Source organism: Thyridium curvatum (genome assembly GCF_004353045.1).
Source record: "Thyridium curvatum strain D216 chromosome Unknown NODE_11_length_606192_cov_83.229133, whole genome shotgun sequence".
Taxonomy (NCBI): domain Eukaryota; kingdom Fungi; phylum Ascomycota; class Sordariomycetes; order Thyridiales; family Thyridiaceae; genus Thyridium; species Thyridium curvatum.
This window is the reverse complement of record NW_022156766.1, coordinates 383057-403153: the sequence shown is the minus strand read 5'-3', so window position 1 is coordinate 403153 and position 20097 is coordinate 383057. Positions and strand designations below refer to the sequence as shown.

Sequence of the window (20097 nt, the reverse complement as noted above, 5' to 3'; positions counted from 1 at the left end):
AAGCAACGATTTCACGTGTAACCCACCAATGAGGGAATCACTCGGAATAGCTTGAGTTATGGATCTCAGTCAGACAGCCTTGTTTCCTGCCAGTATCTTTCTTTCTTATAGTAGACTAATAGAGCTACCGAAACGGCGAAAATACACAGTCGACTATGTCTACTATTGCGGGCGCCCATATACCAGACGTGGGCGAGGAAGGTTCTCGTCGTCTAAGTGGCCGGACCGGCATCAGCCGGCGGGTAATGCAGGAACAGAAACTTGGACATCAATCGATTCATCAATAATCACACGGGCTACGACGAATGGGACCAACGTCAGAATGCAACGCCCCGCTTCAGCGTTCCGTCTGCAGATATTCAATCTGACCTACGGCTAAACGCGTCGCCAGAGGCAGCGGCCAGGCAGAGTGCCGACGAGGGAGAAGAATCAGACGAAATGCAACAATTAACTATGGGTTCCTGCCTGGGATGATTAAATTGAACGGCGGCATATGATAACCCCCCGTGATCCTTCCCTGCGTAGACTGTGATGAGAATCCCTGGTGTCTTGTCTTATCAAGGACCTCGTTTGCAACTCACCTTCCATTGACGTCAACAATCCGTTTGCGCTCACTTGGTTTGCTCCCCACCGTTCCTGCAGAGCCCATCGACGTCGAGCTTTCATCATGATGCTACGCCTGACGACCTGCATTGCCGCTCTGAGCGCCCTCCTTCCTGCCATCCAGGCCCAAGGCGGTCCACCCGGTGTCGGCTTCCCCTCTCCTTGGGGTGTTGGTGGCCATGGCTGGGATGAGGCATACGAAAAGGCGCGAGACTTTGTCGGCAAACTCACTCTCGTCGAAAAGGTCAATCTTACCACCGGCACGGGATGGATGACCGACCGTTGTATAGGAATGACGGGGTCAGTCCCACGCCTGGGATTCCGCGGATTCTGCCTCGAGGATGGACCACTCGGTGTTAGATACAGTAGGTCATTTTGGTTTTCCCCTCTTCATCTCTTCCTCAGCACTGCAACAGTACCTTGGGACTGACACCTACTCGCAGCCGATGGCAACTCTGCGTTTCCGGCAGGAATCAATGTCGCGGCCACATGGAGCAGGGACCTGATGCGCCGGCGCGGCGTTGCCATGGGCGAGGAGTTCCGCGGAAAGGGCATCGATGTTCAGCTCGGCCCCGTTGCAGGACCCCTGGGTCGCGTCCCCGCCGGCGGCCGCAACTGGGAGGGCTTCTCGCCGGACCCGTACCTCACGGGCGTGGGCATGGCCGAGACTGTCCAAGGGATCCAGAGCGCCGGCGTCATCGCCTGTGCCAAGCACTACATCTTGAACGAGCAAGAACACTACAGGGGTAGCGTTGATGTGACCATCGATGACCGGACGATGCACGAGCTGTATCTCTGGTAAGACCTCCGGCGTGTCTCCCTCGAGTTAGATCTGTCTCTAACCATGGCAAACAGGCCGTTTGCAGACGCGGTCCGAGCCGGCGTCGGATCAGTCATGTGCTCGTACAACAAGATCGGCGGAGAGTACAGCTGTGACAACGAGTGGACGACAAACTACCTCCTCAAGAATGAGCTCAACTTCCAAGGCTTTGGTGAGGTCTTCTAATTCAGCAAGTGTTGCGGAGAGAATATGCCATCTGACCATGCGAATGCAGTGATGTCGGACTGGAACGCCCAGCATACCGATGCTCGTTCCGCCCTCGCCGGCCTGGATATGACGATGCCTGGAGATGGCGCCCGAGGATACTACACCTCGTTCTGGGGCGGGAGCCTCACGGAGCTTGTGCTTCGTGGCGAGGTCCCCCAGTGGCGCCTGGACGACATGGTCGTCCGCATCATGGCTGCATACTACAAGGTCAACACCGGCAAGTTCGCGACACGGCCAGAGATCAACTTTTCGGCCTGGATGAGCCCGAACCAGACGGTCGGACCGCTGTACTTCAAGGCAAACAGCACCATCACCGAAGTCAACAAGCATGTCAATGTCCAGGCAGACCATGCCGAGCTCATCCGCGAGATCGGCGCCAAGTCCATCGTTCTGCTCAAGAACGTGAACCAGACCCTGCCCCTGGTCAAGCCCGGCAGCATAGCTGTGATCGGCGAGGATGCTCAAGACATTCCCGGCGGCCCGAACGCCTGCGAGGATCGGAGGTGCAACAATGGGACCTTGGCTATGGGCTATGGGTCCGCCACGGCAAATTTCCCATACCTAATCTCCCCGATCATGGCCATCAGGAAGCAAGCCGAGGCCGACAACACGAGCCTGGTCAACATCGAGAGCAACTGGGACCTGGACGCGGCGAGGCAGGCGGCCTCCAAGGCGGAGGTGGCCCTCGTCTTTGCCAACGCCAACTCGGGCGAGGGATTCATCACCATCGACGGTAACAACGGCGATCGCAACAATCTCACCCTGTGGAACGGCGGCGACGACCTGATCCGCGCCGTGGCCGGCGCGAACCCCAACACCGTGGTCGTCCTCCACACCGTCGGGCCGGTCATCCTCGACTACGCCAAGGCGCACCCCAACATCACCGCGATCCTGTGGGCGGGCCTGCCCGGACAGGAGTCCGGCAGCTCCCTCGCCGACGTGCTCTACGGCAGGGTGAACCCGCAGGGCCGGTCGCCCTTCACGTGGGGCCGCAGCGCGGCCGACTACGGCGCGCAGCTGATGTACAAGGCCCCGCCGCCCTCGAGCAGCCCGCCCGCGCAGAACTTCAGCGAGGGCGTCTTCATCGACTACCGGTACTTCCAGCGGGCCCACATCGGCCCCGTGTACGAGTTCGGGTTCGGCCTCAGCTACACGCGCTTCAGGTACGCAAACCTGACGGTCGAGACGACGCACGAGCCGCCGCCGCCGTACGGGCCGGGCGGCGGCGTGATGACGCCGGCGGCCCCGACCTTCGGTGAGATCGACAAGGCGGCGGCGGCCAACATGCAGCCCGAGGGCTTCCGCCCCGTCAAGCCGTACGTCTACCCCTGGATCAACGGCCCGCTCGACCCGCGGCGTCCCAACGTCAGCCAGCCGACCACCACGACCAACGGCTCCGCCCAGCCCATCCTGCCGGCCGGAGGCGCCCCCGGCGGAAACCCGGGCCTGTACGATGTTCTCTACACACTCAACTTCTTCGTCACGAATGAAGGCAAGGTTGCCGGCACAGACATCCCGCAGCTAGTGAGTTTCTCCCCCCTCCCCCAACACACACATTCCACACAAAATTGTTACAAGGCAGCACATAAGTAGCTGACATATTCCCTTTTTTCTTGAAAGTACGTTCAACTAGGAGGTGATGAGAACCCCTGGGGCGTGCTGCGTGGGTTTGACGAAGTGAGCCTTGAGCCGGGCGAGACCAAGCCCGTCACCTTCAACTTGACTCGGCGGGATGTGAGCAACTGGGACACCGAGAAGCAGGACTGGGTGATCAACGGGCATGAGAAGTTTGTGTTTGTGGGCTACAGCTCCACCGCTATCGCTCTGAACTCATCTCTGCCGGCTCTAAAGTAAGTAGATGTCATCGAGTAAGCACGGCCCCCTTTGGCCTGGACTCTTAGAGACTCGATAGTTTTGGCCTTGGGGCCGGCATATTTGGTAACAGAAGACAAGCGGGACCACTGAACGTTACGTTGAGTTGGTCACCAATACCAGACTCTATAATTCAAGTAGAATTTTGCGATTGCTAAATCAGTCTCGAATAGTCGAGTGTCGTGTATTCCTAGTCTTCAACCCCCGAGTCGCGATGTATAATGTACTCGAGCAGGTTCAACCCCTCGTCTGTCTTGAACCACTCAATCTTGTCGAATATGGCATCCTCTCTGGCCCATTGCACCATCCTTGGACTCTGTGTCCACTCATGTAGCCACTCTTCCACCAGTGTGCTGAGCTTTAGATGTTCTGCACGTCCGAGTTCATGCGGACTTGGGCTCGGGGTCTCGTTCAAGCTTCTTACCGGAAGGACCAAAGTTCTTCCCATTCCCATTTCTGTGCTCTGATCCACGGCCGGCGGGTCTGGCAATTCCGTTCCCGCTTGAACAGTCTTTGCGCTCCCTAGCTCGCCCTCTTCCCATACACTTCCTACTATAAGTGCGTATGCACTGACTGCAGTCTGCCATATCCACAGATCACTGTAGAGAGGAACGGGCGTGCCAGTGTCCCTGCAGTCTCTGAGAGACTTGACCAACCAGCGCAGTAGTCCCACGTCGACGCCCGGGACCCGTTTCAGCACGCACAGCTCGGGATCCAGGAGGAATTCATGAAGCAAATGCATGAGGATGAACGCCATGGTGCCCTGTGGTGTCGGAGGGCCAGGCTCTGAGCCATGAGTTACGAAATAGACCCAAGCTTTGCGCAAGATGCAAAACGTGCTGTCAGGTATGCGATTATATTAGCAGTTGGCCTAGTTGAGATAGGCTTGTCTTAAAGTGAGCCGTACATCAAAGTGGTTCTCTCACGAAGTTGTTTGACTTGATCAAATGGGTTCGTCTCGCGAGAGGAGAAGGCAAAGCGCATGTGCGCCTCAGCTGCATCAGCGTCCCCGGCGGCGAGCTGCTCAAGTTGTCAGCTCTTTGCACCGGATCAGAGTAGAACATACGCATCTTACCTCGGCAATGGAAAGCCTTGCAATTACGAGCGTCAAGAACTCGTTTCCATGGGCAGAGGAGCTGGCAAGTTGCTGTTTGATGTCTTCCAAGACCGTCAACTTGTGGATGAGGTCGGTCTGTTCTATTTCCCGAGATGGGCCGTCACTCCTTCTCAGGTGCACAATGCTCACGACCAGGATGCTTCGAAGCAAAATCGGCTTTTCCATGGCAACTGGAAGACCCGGTCTTTCACCGACAGTCAGTCTGGTTGTCATCTGCATTCGCCATTTTCGGGGAGTGTTACCGTTGAGTACGCGCATTTGTAGGTAGCTCGACTCTGACAAGGTCTCGGTGGTGCATGTCTGAAGGAGACTGTGAGTGAGGACCGCATCAAAAGGTAGAGCTCAGGTGGAGAGGGCTTTACAGTGACGGAAGGCTCTAGGCGATGCAAGTATCATATCAATCGGGAGAACGAACAACGGGCTTTCGAGTTTGGCGGAGGCCTTGGATAGTTGGAGCTCTGTTGTCTTGACGGCATACTCGCAGTTTCTCCCAAGCACGAGGCACTTGATACTAGGTTGTCAGATTCGGTCAGTACGTATGCACACGTCTTCCGATATGAGCCTTTTGGAGGCCTTGTCCCGATCCAGAGAACTAGACCTTACCAGACCGGGTGTGTTTCATCGCACTTTACGCGTCGCTGCCGACAGGTGAGGCATCTGGCGTTGTGCTGTCAGCAATCCAACTGCAAAGATCAAGGGCAAGGGCAAGAGACGGTGTGTGCATACCCTTCGCGGCTGCGCGTATGGGGTCTCCTTTTTCGCGGTGGTTTCGCCGGTGGCTTGACTTCCGAGGGCTGGCCTTCGGAAAGGGTTGCCATGTGTGGCGATGATGTGGTGAGATTGGTGCCTGCGTTGTTTGGTCTGGATCCCCTGTATCTCCAGGATCCCCGCGTCGCCGCAATGCCAAGAGGAACAGCGTCCCTGTCCACAGCAGGGAATGGGCGAGCTGGGAGTTCTGCGCAGGCTCGACTCGAAAAGCAAAGGACTTGCGAGGTCATTCAAGTTGCCACGAATCGACCGAGTCCTGTCCTCTCTTGTTCATGTTGTCCCTGGTCGAGCCTGGATCGAAATTTTGGGGCGGGGGAGGGGCATCGTAATTGATCACATGCACTTCGTGTGCCGCGTGTTTTGTGTGACATTCTCGGCTCGCGTACCGAATGAGATCTCGCCATCCTCCAATTCGCCTAATTTCTCACCGAAGGCCGGCGAGTCTCGTCCATGGCTACCATTTTCTTCCAGAATAATGCAAACAAAGTTTGCAAGTTCGCCTCGGAGGGAGATAACGCGGCCCGAAAAGAACGATAACTTGACCAGGGAGGCCTACTGGCCCGTCCATTCGACGGCGCCCCGTTTATGTTGCTTGTGAGGTCAGTCCAAATAACTGGTCGGCGCATTGAACCTGCTCTTGAAGGGAGCAGCACACGTCAGGGGCTGGACGGCTTGCTTGTGAGAAGAACGGTGATACGAAGACCTGCTAGACCGCACTTGATCGAGCTTCTGGTATATCTGCACCTTGTGCAGACATATCTTTGCCTTTGCTGCGGACTTTGTACTGTGATCCTCATGTATTTGCGGTAAGTGACTTGGCTTTTCTTGGTCGAGAAATTCACATACAAGTTCCAGACCAAGTAGAAGATTTCCATAATCTTGAAGGAAATGAACAGCACAATCCGAGGAATATAAAAGCAGCATTCCTTCCTGAACACGTGTCTTGGGCCACAATCCTAACGTAGGTTGGCGGCCCATGCAAAGCGCTCAGGTCGCCAGCAACAGGGTTGTCATTGGGCGAATAAGCCCGTCGTTCTCAGGTGGCAGGGATGTCATCACGAGCGCATATGCGGTCGTCGTCTAGAGGCGAGGACCCGCACCCGTAGATTACGCACTCATCAACCAGTCCCTCCTTTTGTCTGGACCGTGCGTTTACAGTATACGTTCTTGCTATCGAAGTGTATTTCTCCTCTCAAAACAATTTGTTCCCTAAGAGTCCTACCTTGAATTTCTTTCTTTCTTCTTTCCTTTTCCCGGAAAGAACCCCGTCATGCGTCATGATGGCTAGACTAAGTGAGGCTCTACTGGTACGGTGAGGTCTAACAGCCGTATGAGAAATCAAGGGAAAGTCCGTCCTTAAAGCATCATGGGTGGTAAAGAGGCGGAAGATAACCTACCGCGCAAGCCGTCCAGCAGCTCAGACTGTGGGGGAGGCTACTCCAAAGAACGAGATCCGGGCCGGGCCGGATCGGATCCACCAGCTGAGCCTTGTTTCCACGTGGCTGACCGTCGCATCTCACCCCGACCAGCGCTAGCAGTTCGGAACCTTATCCTTTCTTAGGAAATACCCTGCCTGGTGATCAATACAGCGCAGTCTATTTCGAGCGAGATCCTTTATGCGTTGCATTTCTCCACCTATCAGGTGGACGCCAGGACACTGCAAAAGATGATCGAACTCAAAGAACAACCTTTTAAAGGCATATCTTCAGGCCTGATTCGCACGCGTTGGGTGTTCTCTCCCAAGCGGGTGATTTGTTCAATCAAGATGCAATGAAAAGACTGTGTGCCTTTAGCTAGCCCCTCGACAGATCAAGCAAGCCTCTCGAAGAGCATCCGAGGGCCGGGCTGCTGTTCGCACTGGTAACCCTCCCAAGGAAGGCTAGGGTTTACCGCAGGTCTACACCGCAACGGCTCTGTCTCTCGCGAAATGAGCAAGTCTTTGTGTGGTGGAAGTAATGACCAACTTTTTTATTGGCACATCTGCGACTCAGCTCATCCCATCCACTGTGTCCATCCAAAACGTGAGATTGTTCATAATGTGGCCTGGGAGGAAAAGCGGTGACAACTCTCCCCCCCCCCGGGAACTTTTGACAAGGTTGCTGCCTGATGCGGTGCAACGAGATGAGGGCGACAGGTTATGTGCCTCACGGCTATGTGCGGCGCCTTTTGGAAAGCAGTGCTGGATGGTGGAACGTACGCGGGGGTTCGTCCACAGCACAGTTCTCAAGCTGACATTGCTTCCGATTGGCGAGCTCGCTTGCGGCAAGGGCCTTCATTCGTCCGTGGGGTGCATATTCCATAGCAACAACATCAAAGATGGTCCTTGCGAAGTAGTTGCATCTTCTCCTCTCCTTTGAGGAAATACGAGAGAAGCAAAACTTTGTGCCAGGGCATCTATGTATGCGGTGTTAAACATGGCAGCCTTCGGGGCTCCAATCTATTTCCGGCCAAGTGACCGGTCGCAGGCACAAAAGAAAAGAAAAGTTGTGACACAGTAAACGCCTTTTTTTGTTGCAGTTTATCCCTCTCAGGATCGCAACCGGGGGGGGGGGCTCGACGAAGCCACAACGTTGCCAAGCAGTCGCACAGCCGAGGCCTGCTAATCATGATGCGCAGGCCTAAAAGAACCCCCCTCCGATCATAATCTTAGCAGCACATGTCGAGCAACCCGGGCGCTGAAGCGGGCGGGAGATTAGGAGACTCAGTGGACGGGGAAGGCATTCCGGCGGCATCGTGAGACAGAAACACAGTGGAGGCCTGCGTCGTGCTTCACTGGCGACCGGTGAGTCGGAGATGCGAACCATTGGGCTGCAGTGACATGCTTGCACTCCAACGGCATAAGCAGATCGAAACTCTCACCTGGCGGGTGCTGCGAACTCAATGACCATTCACGAGAGCGACGACGGTCCGCACGCGGTTGCTTGAGTGTTGAGCGTGAACGATTGGTCCGGGTTGCCATTGCTGGATGTCATTGCCGGCCGCTCCTAGCCAACCAACGCCTGGACGGTGCCTCGAGGAGTCAGTCGGGCACGACGACCGCCCGAGCCACTTGAAACAAAACAAAAAAAGAAAGGAAAACAATGCAGCAGTACCCTTCGAGGTTTTTCCGATAGGAGATGGCCGGCCAGTTCGACCGTTTTGAGATAGGCTCCATGTTGGTCATCTGTCAGTCTCATGTGCCTGCAGATGCGTGAGTTCCAAGTGGGCCACGCCAATGTCTCTAACTCATGCATGGCTTGTATGCATCAGTGACATACCTGAATCCCTGCAGACTATGGGGGTGTATTTAGCACCAAAATTAGATGCTGAATGGCCATTGCTGTTTACCTGTATGACAGCTGAACTCGTGCTCTGGGCTCCCTTGAAAGCTAATGGGATCTACGGGTATCTTGTATTCTCTTCTTGTTACTCTTGGCCGGCCTCATGCCGTCCAGCAGCTCTTCTTTTACACCAAGAGCCTAATTGCGTGTAAGATTGCATGAGTTCCACTTTGCAGGCGCGCCCGAGACATGACAGATCAGACTCGGCCCCTTTCGGCTGGCCGAGAGGGAAACATTTCTTTTTCTGTGTATCCCAGCGAACGCCTCACCTTAGGCTCTCGGCAGGGGACGCCATTTGCGTGCCCACGGGCAGAGACAGGGTACCCACAGCCCGTGTGGAGGAAATACGGTGTTCTAAACGTTGTGTCGAAGCTTCCGTCCGGTCCCCCGTGGCCATCTGGGGCCAGACCCAACATGAGGCCAGACATGAACGTCTCCACACGGACGGACTCTTTCAGTTCATTCAAGTTCCATGTACGATTGCAAGTCTAATCTCATTCTAGGAGTAGAGGAAGTCACAGTGGAAGAGGCAAGAGAGTTTGATACTTTGGAATACACTAACTTTATACCTGCAAATTTCCATAATCCCGCCTCCCAAAAAGGTCATTCATTCCCCGAGGATAAGTTGTTCTCCACAATCCAAGCTGTAAGTTGTCTAATACCCTCCCTGCCCCCTGCCCCTAACGTAAAGTGTTGTTAACCTCTAAATACTCCTAGCCTACCCGCCGTGATATCTGTTATGTAGACGTGTGATGGAGAAGGTTTGGGGAAACAAGAAGTGCATCTTCCCTCGCCCTGGTGTGAAGGCCCTAGGCTTGTAGTCGAAGGCATCTGGGTCAAGGAGCAACACCACCACTGTTGATGTCTCGAGCCCACATCTCCTCTATGAACAGTGTGGGCCGATCGGGGTGAGATAGATATTGGAGGACGTTCTCCTGTTTTGTGGCATGATCCGCTTGGGTCTTGCCAGCGATAGATGTCTCTTCGGTGCTGTTGTGTGAAAGAAATGTTAGTACTAGATGGTTGGTCCTTGTACCGGACGACGAGCAGCAATAAACGAGGAGAACAAAACAAGATACGAACCGGCTAACGTTGCTAAGGTTCACGTCAACAGATGAGGATCTCTGTGGAGGAGACATATTTGGAAGATGAGGAGTATCGTGGCGGGCTTCTTGCTCGAAATGTATGGCAGATCCAGGAGGTAAGGAGGATGATGGGAATGGAGAAAAAGGCAAGAACAAAGGAGAAAAACAACGAGAGGAGAGAGAGATTTATATAGTTTTGCGTGGGAGGGAAGTGCGTCCACTCGACCACCAGTTTGACCACCGTTTAGTTCAGCACAAGACCCGAACGGAGGGCCGTAACGAACCGCCAGGTGCGTGCCACCTTGGGGTGGCTCTTGTTGTGATTCCAAACGGCTGGACGATCTCACGGAGGGTGGGCGGCGAGGAAAGTCAGTGATGGAGGTGCGGCACCTAGGTGGTCTGGAGACCTGGTCGGTTGCAGGGGACCAGGAACGTATTGGCCGAGCATGTACTCGAGGCCTTGACCGCCAGACGAGCCCTTAACGGTGGCCCCCAGATAGATCTTTGGGGACCTTGGAGTCAACCTCTCGTGTGGGGTCGAGGTGAGGGGGGTGTGTAGGTGGACTCGACATCAATTGATGTGCAGTTCAGTGCTGCTTCCCGGCATTGAGCCTTTCTTTGCCTGGTGGGTGCGTCAACGGAAGAAGAACGATAGTCTCCCTGCCCGCGAGAGACGCCTCCCGGGGGACAGGGCAGGGGCAGCCGAGGCGATGCATGGATGCTCGCTCCTCGTAAGACAAACTCAGATCGAAGTCGACATGTACCGCTGGTGGTAAGCAAGGCCGTTGCAAGCCATCCATGCCGGCGGGCTTGGTACTTCATACGCTGGCCTTCCGCCAGGAGGGCATGTTGGTCGCCGCAACTGACCTACCTTTTTATGGTCATTTTCGCCAGTGACCGTCTGGAGTTTGTCCTCGGAGAGCTTGAGAAAGATGCCGAATCAGAAAGCAAAGAGCTGCTCCACCATCGCGCATTTCAGAAAAGGCCGGTACCGTGCAAAGTGTGAAAGTAAGTACCTGTACCTACAGCGTATATGGGAGAACACTCAGCCCCGCCAAGGCCAAGTGATCACCAACATGCAAGCTGGATGCAAATGTGTCGTTGAAGTGTGGGGGCAGTGCCAGTGCCATATTCCAAATCCAACGAGTACGTCTGTAGCGTCGCCATTTTTACAGGCACTTGTCTTACGGGATTCGAGATTGTCACCTTTCACAATCGAATTTTGTGGTCCCGTACCACCCCCATCACTGCGCTGTGTTCAGGGCGTCGCTTCTTATCCGCAGCACTAGCAAACGAAAGACAGCTGGAGGAGTGCAGTAGCGTCGGGTGCTTCTACTTGTACCACCACCCGCCCAAAGGGTCCACGGGTGGGATGTGAGATCAGTTGACATGAAGAGGTCCCGTCGACTGTTCTGACCCCTGCACGCCGCCCTACAGGGCCAGGCTGGTGTAGGGTGCCGAGGGTGCGTCAGTGGGTGCATGTGGGCGCCTGTGGGAGCGTGGGATAAAGTCTTCTGGATGCGGGTGTGCTCGCATCCGCTCCGGAATGATCAATGTTCCACCGTCGTCAACGGGAATCTCGGGGTCAAGCACGAGTGCCGTTGGTGATCCGCTACCGATTGCTCGTACTTCAGCGACAGAGGAGATTCAAAGCCTGCCCGTTGATGTTAAACCAGGAAAACAGGGAGTAGGAGCAGACGCCAGACACGGGCCAGAAGACGGAAACATGGGCCGGAGAGCTTTTGACGACCCCCTGGAATCATCAGAGATGGATCCTTCCCTCGACTTACACAAAAGTGGACGCAGTTTTGGTCTCAGGTACGTAGTAGGCACCTAGGCAAGGTACCTACCTACCTACCTCCTAGAACTGTGTCTGGCCCTCTGAATACGGGCAACGTGCATCGATTTGCTCCGTTTTGTTTTTTATGAGCAATCACACACAGCATAACAGGTGCTGAAGATCTACATCGTCGGCGTTTCAACGTTTCAGGTGATGCTGACTGACGCTACTTTAGTATGGACAAGGGTTGTCCGGGCTGGACAAGGGGTTCCCTGAAATTGATGTGTTGTCCCACACCTGCACCTTAGGGATAAACCCCGGCAGGCAGGCAGGCAGGCAGGCAGGCGATCCAGTGGTGATGCCCTGGTCGGTCATTCCAGAGCCTAGGTAGGTACCTTTGCGGGACACTAGTACCATGGCAGGTTGGATGTGGCACTAATACCATCGGATGCATCACGACATCAACAAGCCTGAACATACCCCGGCACAAGGAAATGAGCCCGTGTTGGTTTGGACTCACCCCCAAACGGACATGTCAGCATGGCTTAGCGTTTCCCAGACCCTTCATGTATGTCCTGCAGTCTGCAGCGCTTTGCGAGGAAACGGGCCTACTTGCGCAGACCGTTGCAGCAGCCTCACCTCAACTTACCTAAACTTGGCTCCGGCCCAAAAAGATTGCATGCGGGATTCAGCCACCCCGCGCTAGACGGCTGACCGCCGTCTGCAGCTCATGCCCGTTGTTGGCGGCTCCAAGATCGCCAGTGTGCTCTCTGGCGCACCCCCCGTCTGACACATCGGCCGGCGATTTCGCCGGTCGAGCCCCAAATAAACTGTCCTGAGAGCGCGAGCTGATCTGCCAACCTCGAAAACAGAAGGCGCCTTTCGTGCTAGGCGCTTGCTCTTTGGGGTCTGAAACATGCCGGCCCCCCTTTCAAGGTTCTCACCTTAGGGTGTCTCTCCCCAACTCAACAGATCCATCCATCCACTTTAGCTCGATCTCCCCCGGACTTTTATTTTGGGGTCATCGGCGTTGCCGAAGAGACGTGATTCCTTGCCGGGCTGGATGTGCTTTGCCTGATCTGGAAGGTCGAAAGAACAGTAGACACAGAGACTGACAGTCCAGGGGACCGGGGAATTGAGCCGGAACGGGAGGAGACGGCTGTCTAGAGTTTGGTCGCCAGGGCTCGCTCTGGGGGAATTCCCTAGCACGTCTAGCATCCTTGGTTAGTTGCGTATCCGCCATAGAGAGCGCTAGGATCAGGCTGTCGCGCTGAAAGCGGGGCCCGCGAGCGTCATTCGCACGTGGCAATGGAACTCACTAGCCAGGATAAAGATTGGCAGACTGGGGCGAGTCTGGCATCGCGAAATTAGCGAGCTCTGCTTGCCCTGAAACAGGTACAGCGCTGGCAGGCAGCGACAGGGTCCCGGGAAGCTGAGGTGACAGACCAGATCGTCCGGATCCTTCGAGAAGCCTTCCATCGGCGGGCCAGATCAGCGCTCATTCGACGCCCAGAAGCGATCTTACCCCTTGTCTGACCACCCGCAGCGTCCCTGGGAGGCTGAGGAACGGCATCGGGGCTTTGTTGAGACATGGGATTACGTCTCCTCGTGTCCCACCACATATCGGACAACCTGCTTAAGCGCAAGGCTTAATACACAGCATATGATCACTTTCCCCCCCGTCAACGACAACTGTGGCCTGCACAAAAGTCCTGGGTGTTCTTGGCAGCGGATCCCTCCTTTCCTTCCTGGCCTTGCTCGAGAGAGTGTGCGGGAGCCTGGCACCAACATCTCGATGCTCTACATGGAACTCTACATGGAACCTCAGGGCTCACCGGTCCCGTAAACCTGCATCGGCTTCGTCATTCCTCTCGCCTATCCTTGCAGCTGTCGTCGCTAATTTAGATTAGCTGCTTGGGTGACTGTGGCATCGCATCGGTTGTGGAACCGTGAGATTGACGACCCATCAGCGAACCGCTCCGCAATATCGCCCTGGTATCCTTCTCCAAGATCCTCAGATCCAAGCAGCGAAGGACGAGACCTGAGAGCTGGTCGATCGACCAACTTTCGCTTCTCCAGGTGTCAGGGGCTATCAGCGGTGTCCCTCCTTGCTCAACACTCTTGGGCGGGGACAAAATCTGCCTAATTCGCGGCGGTTTTCTTATTCCCTTTCCATGTGCCTCACACTGTCTTCGCCACTGGGTTTGATTCTCAAGTCTCGTCAGCTTGTAGGTCAAATGACTTGTCTTCATCTTATCAGGGGCTGAAAAAAAGCAAAATTCTTCTCAATAACATAGGGGTGGTGGTGCACGTTTTATTGTTGAACTGACGCTATTGATCCCCAATCTCGCCAACTGGTCATGCTCGTCTCACTAGCACTCCACGTTACTCACATCAGCCAATCAGTCCGTAGAGGCACATACGTCTTTTCTTGTATCTTGCGCAGCACTCTGCGATCCAGCTCTGCTGCTTTGCTCAGTAGGCAATCAGATACTTTTATCGACTCGTCATGGGGACAGGTCTCCACGACTGCCCGTATGATGTAGGAATCATTCCTTCGGTTGATGAAACAGTGCATTTACCCTGACATCAATAAAGACCTTATTGTGAAGATGGGCCTATTCAATTGCGTCTTCCAGAACACTCATCCATAATGACGGACATGATCCAGCGCGGCCGTCTCTCCTCGCGAGTTGATACAAATCTCTCCCACTTACAAAAGACTCACAGTGACACAAAGTAAGTGTGGCTGCGTTTATGCCTCTTTTCCCAATATCTTGAGTTTTCAGAATGGCCTTTCGGTGGTGGATCCTTTGGCTGCTGTTTGCCTCGACATCTGCAGCTGTCTTCGGAGCTTGTCGCGGCGACTCAGAGGCTACCGGAAGACCAACCAGACATCCCTGGTTGAAGTCTCAGAACGAGAAATCTTCATTTTTGACGAATAAGACTCGAAGTGAGTTTCCCTGGCATATTTAGTTCTCAGAAACTAATCATACACGTGTACTAGAATTCAGAGTCAACGGCACGGGCGTCCCGGGGGTAGACTTCGATGTCGGAGAATCATATGCCGGCTTGCTCCCCGTCAGCGAACAAGATAACGCCGACCAGCTCTACTTCTGGTTCTATCCTTCTGCGAATCCGACCGCAAACAAGGAGATCGTGATTTGGCTATCTGGAGGGGTAAGAGACGAACGCCCATTCCACTATGACCGAACACTTACTGAGCGTAACAGCCCGGCTGCTCATCTACCGGAGAACTCCTGCGTGGCAATGGCCCCATCAGCTGGCTTCCGGGCACGTCCAGGCCGCTCGCCAACGCATGGAGCTGGCACAGGCTCACTAATGTGGTCTGGATCGACCAGCCCGTCGGAGCAGGCTTCTCCAAAGGCCAGGCGACTGCTAGACACGAGACCGACGTTGCCACACAGTTCATGGGTTTCTGGAGGAACTTCGCCAACACCTTCGCCCTCCATGGATACAAGATCTACATCACCGGCTCGTCCTACAGCGGCATGTACGGCCCGTTCATCGCTAGTGCGATGCTTGACGCCCGAGACAAGAACTACTTCGACCTCACAGGCTTGCAAATCTTCGACGGGCTCTTCTCTACTCCCCAGCTCGCCTCCAATATCCCCATCGCGGATTTTACCGAAACCTGGAGCAGCCTTCTCGCCCTCAACGACTCGGTCGAGCACTTTGTGCGGAGCCAAGCTGAGAACTGCGGCTACTCGGAGTACTTGAGACGATATCTAGTCTTTCCTCCGACGGAGCACCAGCCAGCTACGCTTCCAGGCATACAGCCAGACGGTGCTCTCGCCCCCGGCTGCGATATCGGGCACCCCGTCGTCGCGGCGGCCCAGGCTTCCAACCCGTGCTTCAGCATCTACGACATCACGAAGCACTGCCCCCTGCCCTTCGACCCCCTCGGCTTCAACGACGACATTCCATACGCTCCAGATCGCGGAGCGGACCCCGTCTACTTGAACAGGGGAGACGTGAAGGCGGCGATCAATGCGCCTGTAGACGTCGACTGGGCCTTTTGCTCTCGCACGTCGGTCTTTGTCGGCGGCGTCGACGGGTCTCTCGCCGGCGTCGGCAGCCGCGACGTGCTCGCCACGGTCATTGACCGCACGAGGAACGTCATCATCGGCCACGGGATGCGCGACCTCGCGCTGCCTGCGAACGGATCGCTGCTGGTGATACAGAACATGACGTGGGGAGGCAAGCTCGGCTTCCAGGCCCGGCCTTCGGGGGCCCTTTACGTGCCGTACCACCACCACGACAGCACCGATGACCACGCGAACCTGGCCGAGGCGGGTGTGGTGGGTACGTCTCACTCTGAGCGCGGCCTCACGTACATGGCGGTGGCCGGAGCGGGGCATTTCCTGGGGATGGATGCACCGGCCGTGGCTTACCGGAGCCTCGAGGTGCTGCTCGGTCGGGTAGAGAATCTCAAGTCCAAGGTCCCCTTTACCACGGACCGGGCGGCCACCCCGCAGCCTCCGGGCGCGATTGGTCGGGGAACAGTTGAGGTCGGAGCCAGGGCGCAGAGACCCAGTCCGCCCGGACTCGTCTCTCCTGAGGTGTAGGTCACCAGGAGGGGTGGTGCGGCAAAGAGCCTCGGGGCTCCAAGGGCGCGGCTCTTGCTTCTGACAGTCTTCACACTTGTTTCTGCTAGTGTTTTCTGTTAGAAAATAAGGAGTCGACACATAGAGCTTAGGGCTGAACAATGAAATTGGTGTCAGCAGCTGTGACAAAGTTCAATCTCTTGACTTGCGAGTGAAATTCAAACCCTAAGATTCTGTAGTATGGATTTCCGGTTCAAAGGTCATACGAACAGAATATTACTGCTTTTTCTTTGAAATGTTTCAATATCCCTGGGCAAGAGAATAGGGGGGCCACCTGAGACAAAGGCAAAGGACTTTGTATGAAGGTCATGAACAAGCACGTCTCCAACAAAGGATTGACAGTAGCAATGAACAAGAACTTCATCATGTATTCCTTTGTAGGTACGCTGAGATTTATTTTAGCATATAAGAAGCCCTTTGTAGCCAAATCCCTTCCCTTACACGCCTATGCACCATACACATCTCTGAACGCAATCCCTTCTTAGTCATATTCCTCAAGAGATTCTCAATCGTCAAGGAAGTCTTTGCCTTGCAGAACTACAAGAGATCGGTCAGATCTCTTGAAAAGCCTGTTCCACCCCGAAACTGGAGCATTTCATGGCACCTCTGTGGGCGAGAGGCGCAACCGGGGACACCACAGCGCCAACGACAACATCCAAAATGGATACCAAAGGTCAACTCGGGACGGAAAGCAACAGCACCAGTACCACGCCACGGTTCGCCCTCGAGCCGATGAGACAGATGCTGCTCGGTTGGCAAGTCGTGGCGGGTTGCGCGCTCGGAGCCTTTACCATCACCCTTTTGATCTTGGTTATCATGAGCAGGCGCCGCGCCAATGCAGCCTCCCAGATGGCCGACAAACTGAAGAAGGCCCAGGAGGAGAGCAGTCGTCTCAGGGCACAACAACAAGACGGTCTCGAGGAACAGCTACGGCTGAAGAGCGACCTCAAAACGTTACAGCTGCTGATTCCGGACTGGCCGGACCTCGAATGCAGGGACGAAGATGAACAGAGCTCCATTGTGAGCGACAGCAGAGAGTCGAGCGTTTTCGTCCCGGGTTCCTGGTCTGATGACGACGCGGACATGACCGAGGACGAGATATCGGCCATCAGAAAGCCCAGGATCATGCGGATACCGGTTCAGAAGAGTACAACAGAAGACGATTCTATTTACAAGTCAATCAAATAGCAATTTCCAAACACATCGACAGGGATGACGGGGAATGGCGAATCACAAGTGAGCATGTGAAGGGATTAAGAAGTTGTTGTCACCACGAAACCCCAGGATCTTGCCCTCAGCTATTTTCAAGGGTTTCTTGTACTTCCTTAGATAATTAATTCCAAGACCGCACACCTCTTCCTGATAACTGAGCATGTCGTGATGATATTGAAGTCGGATGCCTGATGTAAGATGATTGATCTGTTGTAGTTCATTGTAGTGCCGAAACAGGTAACTACCAGTGACAGGTGGGTTTTCAATTGAACGTCACAGTGAGCTCTATCGATAAGGCGATAGCGATAACGCCCTAGATTTGTCTCCCCAACTGGAAGAATCAGATGATAGGCAGAGTAAAGCCGGCAGATTCCGCCCAGCACAGCATTCACTCCAGACTTTCTTTAAGCCGACTACGTCCCATTGAACCTCTGCGTGTTCAATGGCTCGCGAGGAGACACGATGCGCTCCTCTTCGCTACAGCAGAAGGTAGCCCTTCCCCTCTGCCGCCGCCTCCACACGCGCGCCAGCCTCTCGACCGCCTCCGTCCTCCCCCCCCTCGCCTCGCCGGCGGGCCGACCCTCGCTCCCCAGAGCCGGCCGCTGCTTCTCCCGCACGACGCCCGCATACCTGCCGCGGCGCCGGAACTTCTTCACCTCGAACGTGCTGATGCAACAGGACGGCTCCGAGAGCTCCCCCGGCCAGAATGGAGGATCCAGGAAGACGGAGCGGGCGGCGCTGGAGCAACAGCAGCAGCAGCAGCAGCAGCAAGGTTCAGCTTCCAAGAGGAAACCGCGGCCCTCGGCCGGCGCCAAGAACTCGCTGCGCAGGGTCGCCGTGATCGCCCAACAGCCGGGCGGCAGGGTGCCCGGGCAGCCGTCGACGACGGCCGCCGAGGCCATGGCAGAGCTCAGCGAGAAGGACGGGAGCTCGACCATCAGCGCCGTGTGCGTCGCGGAGTCGTTCGACATGGAGAAGGTGATGGAGATCTTGCAGTCGCACGGCTTCCTCATCGACCCCGACGGGTCCGGGTTCGAGCTGCACGAGGTCGTGCACGCGCGCGGCGAGAACAAGGGCGACATCTTCGTCTTTGAGTCCGGCACCATCGTCACCTGGGCCCTGCCGCAAGACGTCGTGAACAGGCTGGCGACCAGACAGCTCCTGCCGGCTGCGGAAGACCCCTTCGTCTCGCGGATGGAGACGGAGGACCTCGAGTTCCTGTCGGACCCGTCGCGGGAAGCGAGCGTCATGAAGGGGGACGTCGTCGTCCTCGGCACCCGGCGCGAGGAGCTCGACGGCGACAGGCTGGACACCACCCTGGCCAAGATCGCCTTCTCGTCCGGCCTGGCCCGCAGCACCAAGCTCGCGGCCCTGGAGAGCTCCTTCACCAACTACTTTGAGAGCACGCGGCGCATCCCCGCCCTGCTCGCCAAGGGCGCCAGGCTCACCCTGTCCAAGAAGTTCATCCTGCAAAGGACGGGCGAGCTGCTCAGCCTGCGGGCGCAGCTGAACCACTACCGCGAGCTCACCGACTCCCTGCCGGACATCTTCTGGGACAGCAGGTCGGAGCTCGGCCTCGAGGGCTACTACGAGCAGGTCGGGCGCGCCCTGGACGTGGGCGTGCGCATCCGGACGCTGAACCAGAAGATGGACTACGCGCAAGAGATCGCGACTGTCCTGCGCGAGATCTCGAGCGAGAAGCACGGCACCAGGCTCGAGTGGATCATCATCATACTCATTGCCGTCGAGGTGCTCTTTGAGTTGAGAAGAGTCTATCACGAAAAGACCGAAGAGCATGAAATGTCTGCGTCCTGAGGGTGTTTGGCATGCATGCATTTGGATGCAGATCCCCGCTCCTGTATGATACTTGGGATGACGTTGTATACCCCTTACTATTGATAATTCTCAAAAGTCTAACGGACTGATCTTTTCTCTCTCTCTCTCGCTCTCCTTCTCTTCAAGATGCGAGTCTGCGACCTTATGGTGACTAGCCCTGTTCATTGGCGGTTGTGAGAGGTCGGAAAAGGTTCAGTCTGGGAAGAGACTTACACGGCCGGCATCCTCTGCTGATCCCGTGCGATTCAGCAGTTCGGTATTCATTCTCACTTAGGGTCATGCAAGCCCGGCCGCAAGTTCCGGACGACAGCAACAACAACAATAGTGCCTCCCGCCTCTTCACTCCCCACAAAGGTGAGGGGATCTGATCGTTTGGCCCGCAGCCGATACTTACTCGGTCCGCCAAAGCCGGACTTACATCCCGTGTGAACCCCGCACTACAAACGGCTCCCCTCCACCCTGCATTGTCTCGAGCTCGCAGAAATTGAGAGTTTTGCGCGCGGGGGCAGCAGGGCAGCAGCATTCGGACCCCTTTTCAAGAGCCGCCTGGCTCGTGCGAGGAGCACAAGGAACTGATACACCGCCCTCTCATCAGCGTTGCCGAAAGACTTGTGTAATCAAGCCCCCTATTGTGGTTTACCTTTTTCCGCAGCTTTTGAGCTGGTTCATTATTACTTCTCGGGAAGAGAGCAACGATTTTGGCAGGTTCTCTCAACCGAATCCTTGTAGGTACTTCTTCCTCCGCACGCCAGGCGGGCGTCGGAGATGGATCGATGATCTACAAAGAACCTTGTCGAGAGAACTAAGTGGGTTCTGAACGATTGACGG

General features: G+C 55.6%; 5 protein-coding genes across 5 annotated transcripts; 4 read left to right on the top strand and 1 right to left on the bottom strand.

The window, feature by feature from the left end:
- Nucleotides 1-667: 667 nt before the first annotated feature.
- On the top strand, nucleotides 668-3505 carry E0L32_002739 (uncharacterized protein; the record flags this gene model as incomplete). Its single annotated transcript, XM_031136961.1, has 5 exons — nucleotides 668-968; nucleotides 1047-1401; nucleotides 1459-1595; nucleotides 1659-3175; nucleotides 3272-3505. 5 exons carry the CDS (start codon nucleotides 668-670, stop codon nucleotides 3503-3505), a joined length of 2544 nt encoding a protein of 847 aa, XP_030999941.1.
- A 208-nt stretch (nucleotides 3506-3713) lies between these two features.
- Nucleotides 3714-4898, bottom strand: E0L32_002738 (uncharacterized protein; the record flags this gene model as incomplete). Its single annotated transcript, XM_031136960.1, has 3 exons — nucleotides 3714-4362; nucleotides 4431-4543; nucleotides 4599-4898. The coding sequence occupies 3 exons, from the start codon at nucleotides 4896-4898 to the stop codon at nucleotides 3714-3716; spliced, it is 1062 nt and encodes a 353-aa protein (XP_030999940.1).
- Nucleotides 4899-14246: 9348 nt separating this feature from the next.
- On the top strand, nucleotides 14247-16182 carry E0L32_002737 (uncharacterized protein; the record flags this gene model as incomplete). The annotated part of the gene is made up of 4 exons (XM_031136959.1): nucleotides 14247-14332; nucleotides 14383-14546; nucleotides 14601-14773; nucleotides 14827-16182. 4 exons carry the CDS (start codon nucleotides 14247-14249, stop codon nucleotides 16180-16182), a joined length of 1779 nt encoding a protein of 592 aa, XP_030999939.1.
- A 699-nt stretch (nucleotides 16183-16881) lies between these two features.
- E0L32_002736 (uncharacterized protein) lies at nucleotides 16882-17409 on the top strand (the record flags this gene model as incomplete). Its single annotated transcript, XM_031136958.1, has 1 exon — nucleotides 16882-17409. One exon carries the CDS (start codon nucleotides 16882-16884, stop codon nucleotides 17407-17409), a length of 528 nt encoding a protein of 175 aa, XP_030999938.1.
- Nucleotides 17410-17895: 486 nt separating this feature from the next.
- Nucleotides 17896-19248, top strand: E0L32_002735 (uncharacterized protein; the record flags this gene model as incomplete). The annotated part of the gene is made up of 1 exon (XM_031136957.1): nucleotides 17896-19248. One exon carries the CDS (start codon nucleotides 17896-17898, stop codon nucleotides 19246-19248), a length of 1353 nt encoding a protein of 450 aa, XP_030999937.1.
- Nucleotides 19249-20097: the final 849 nt, after the last annotated feature.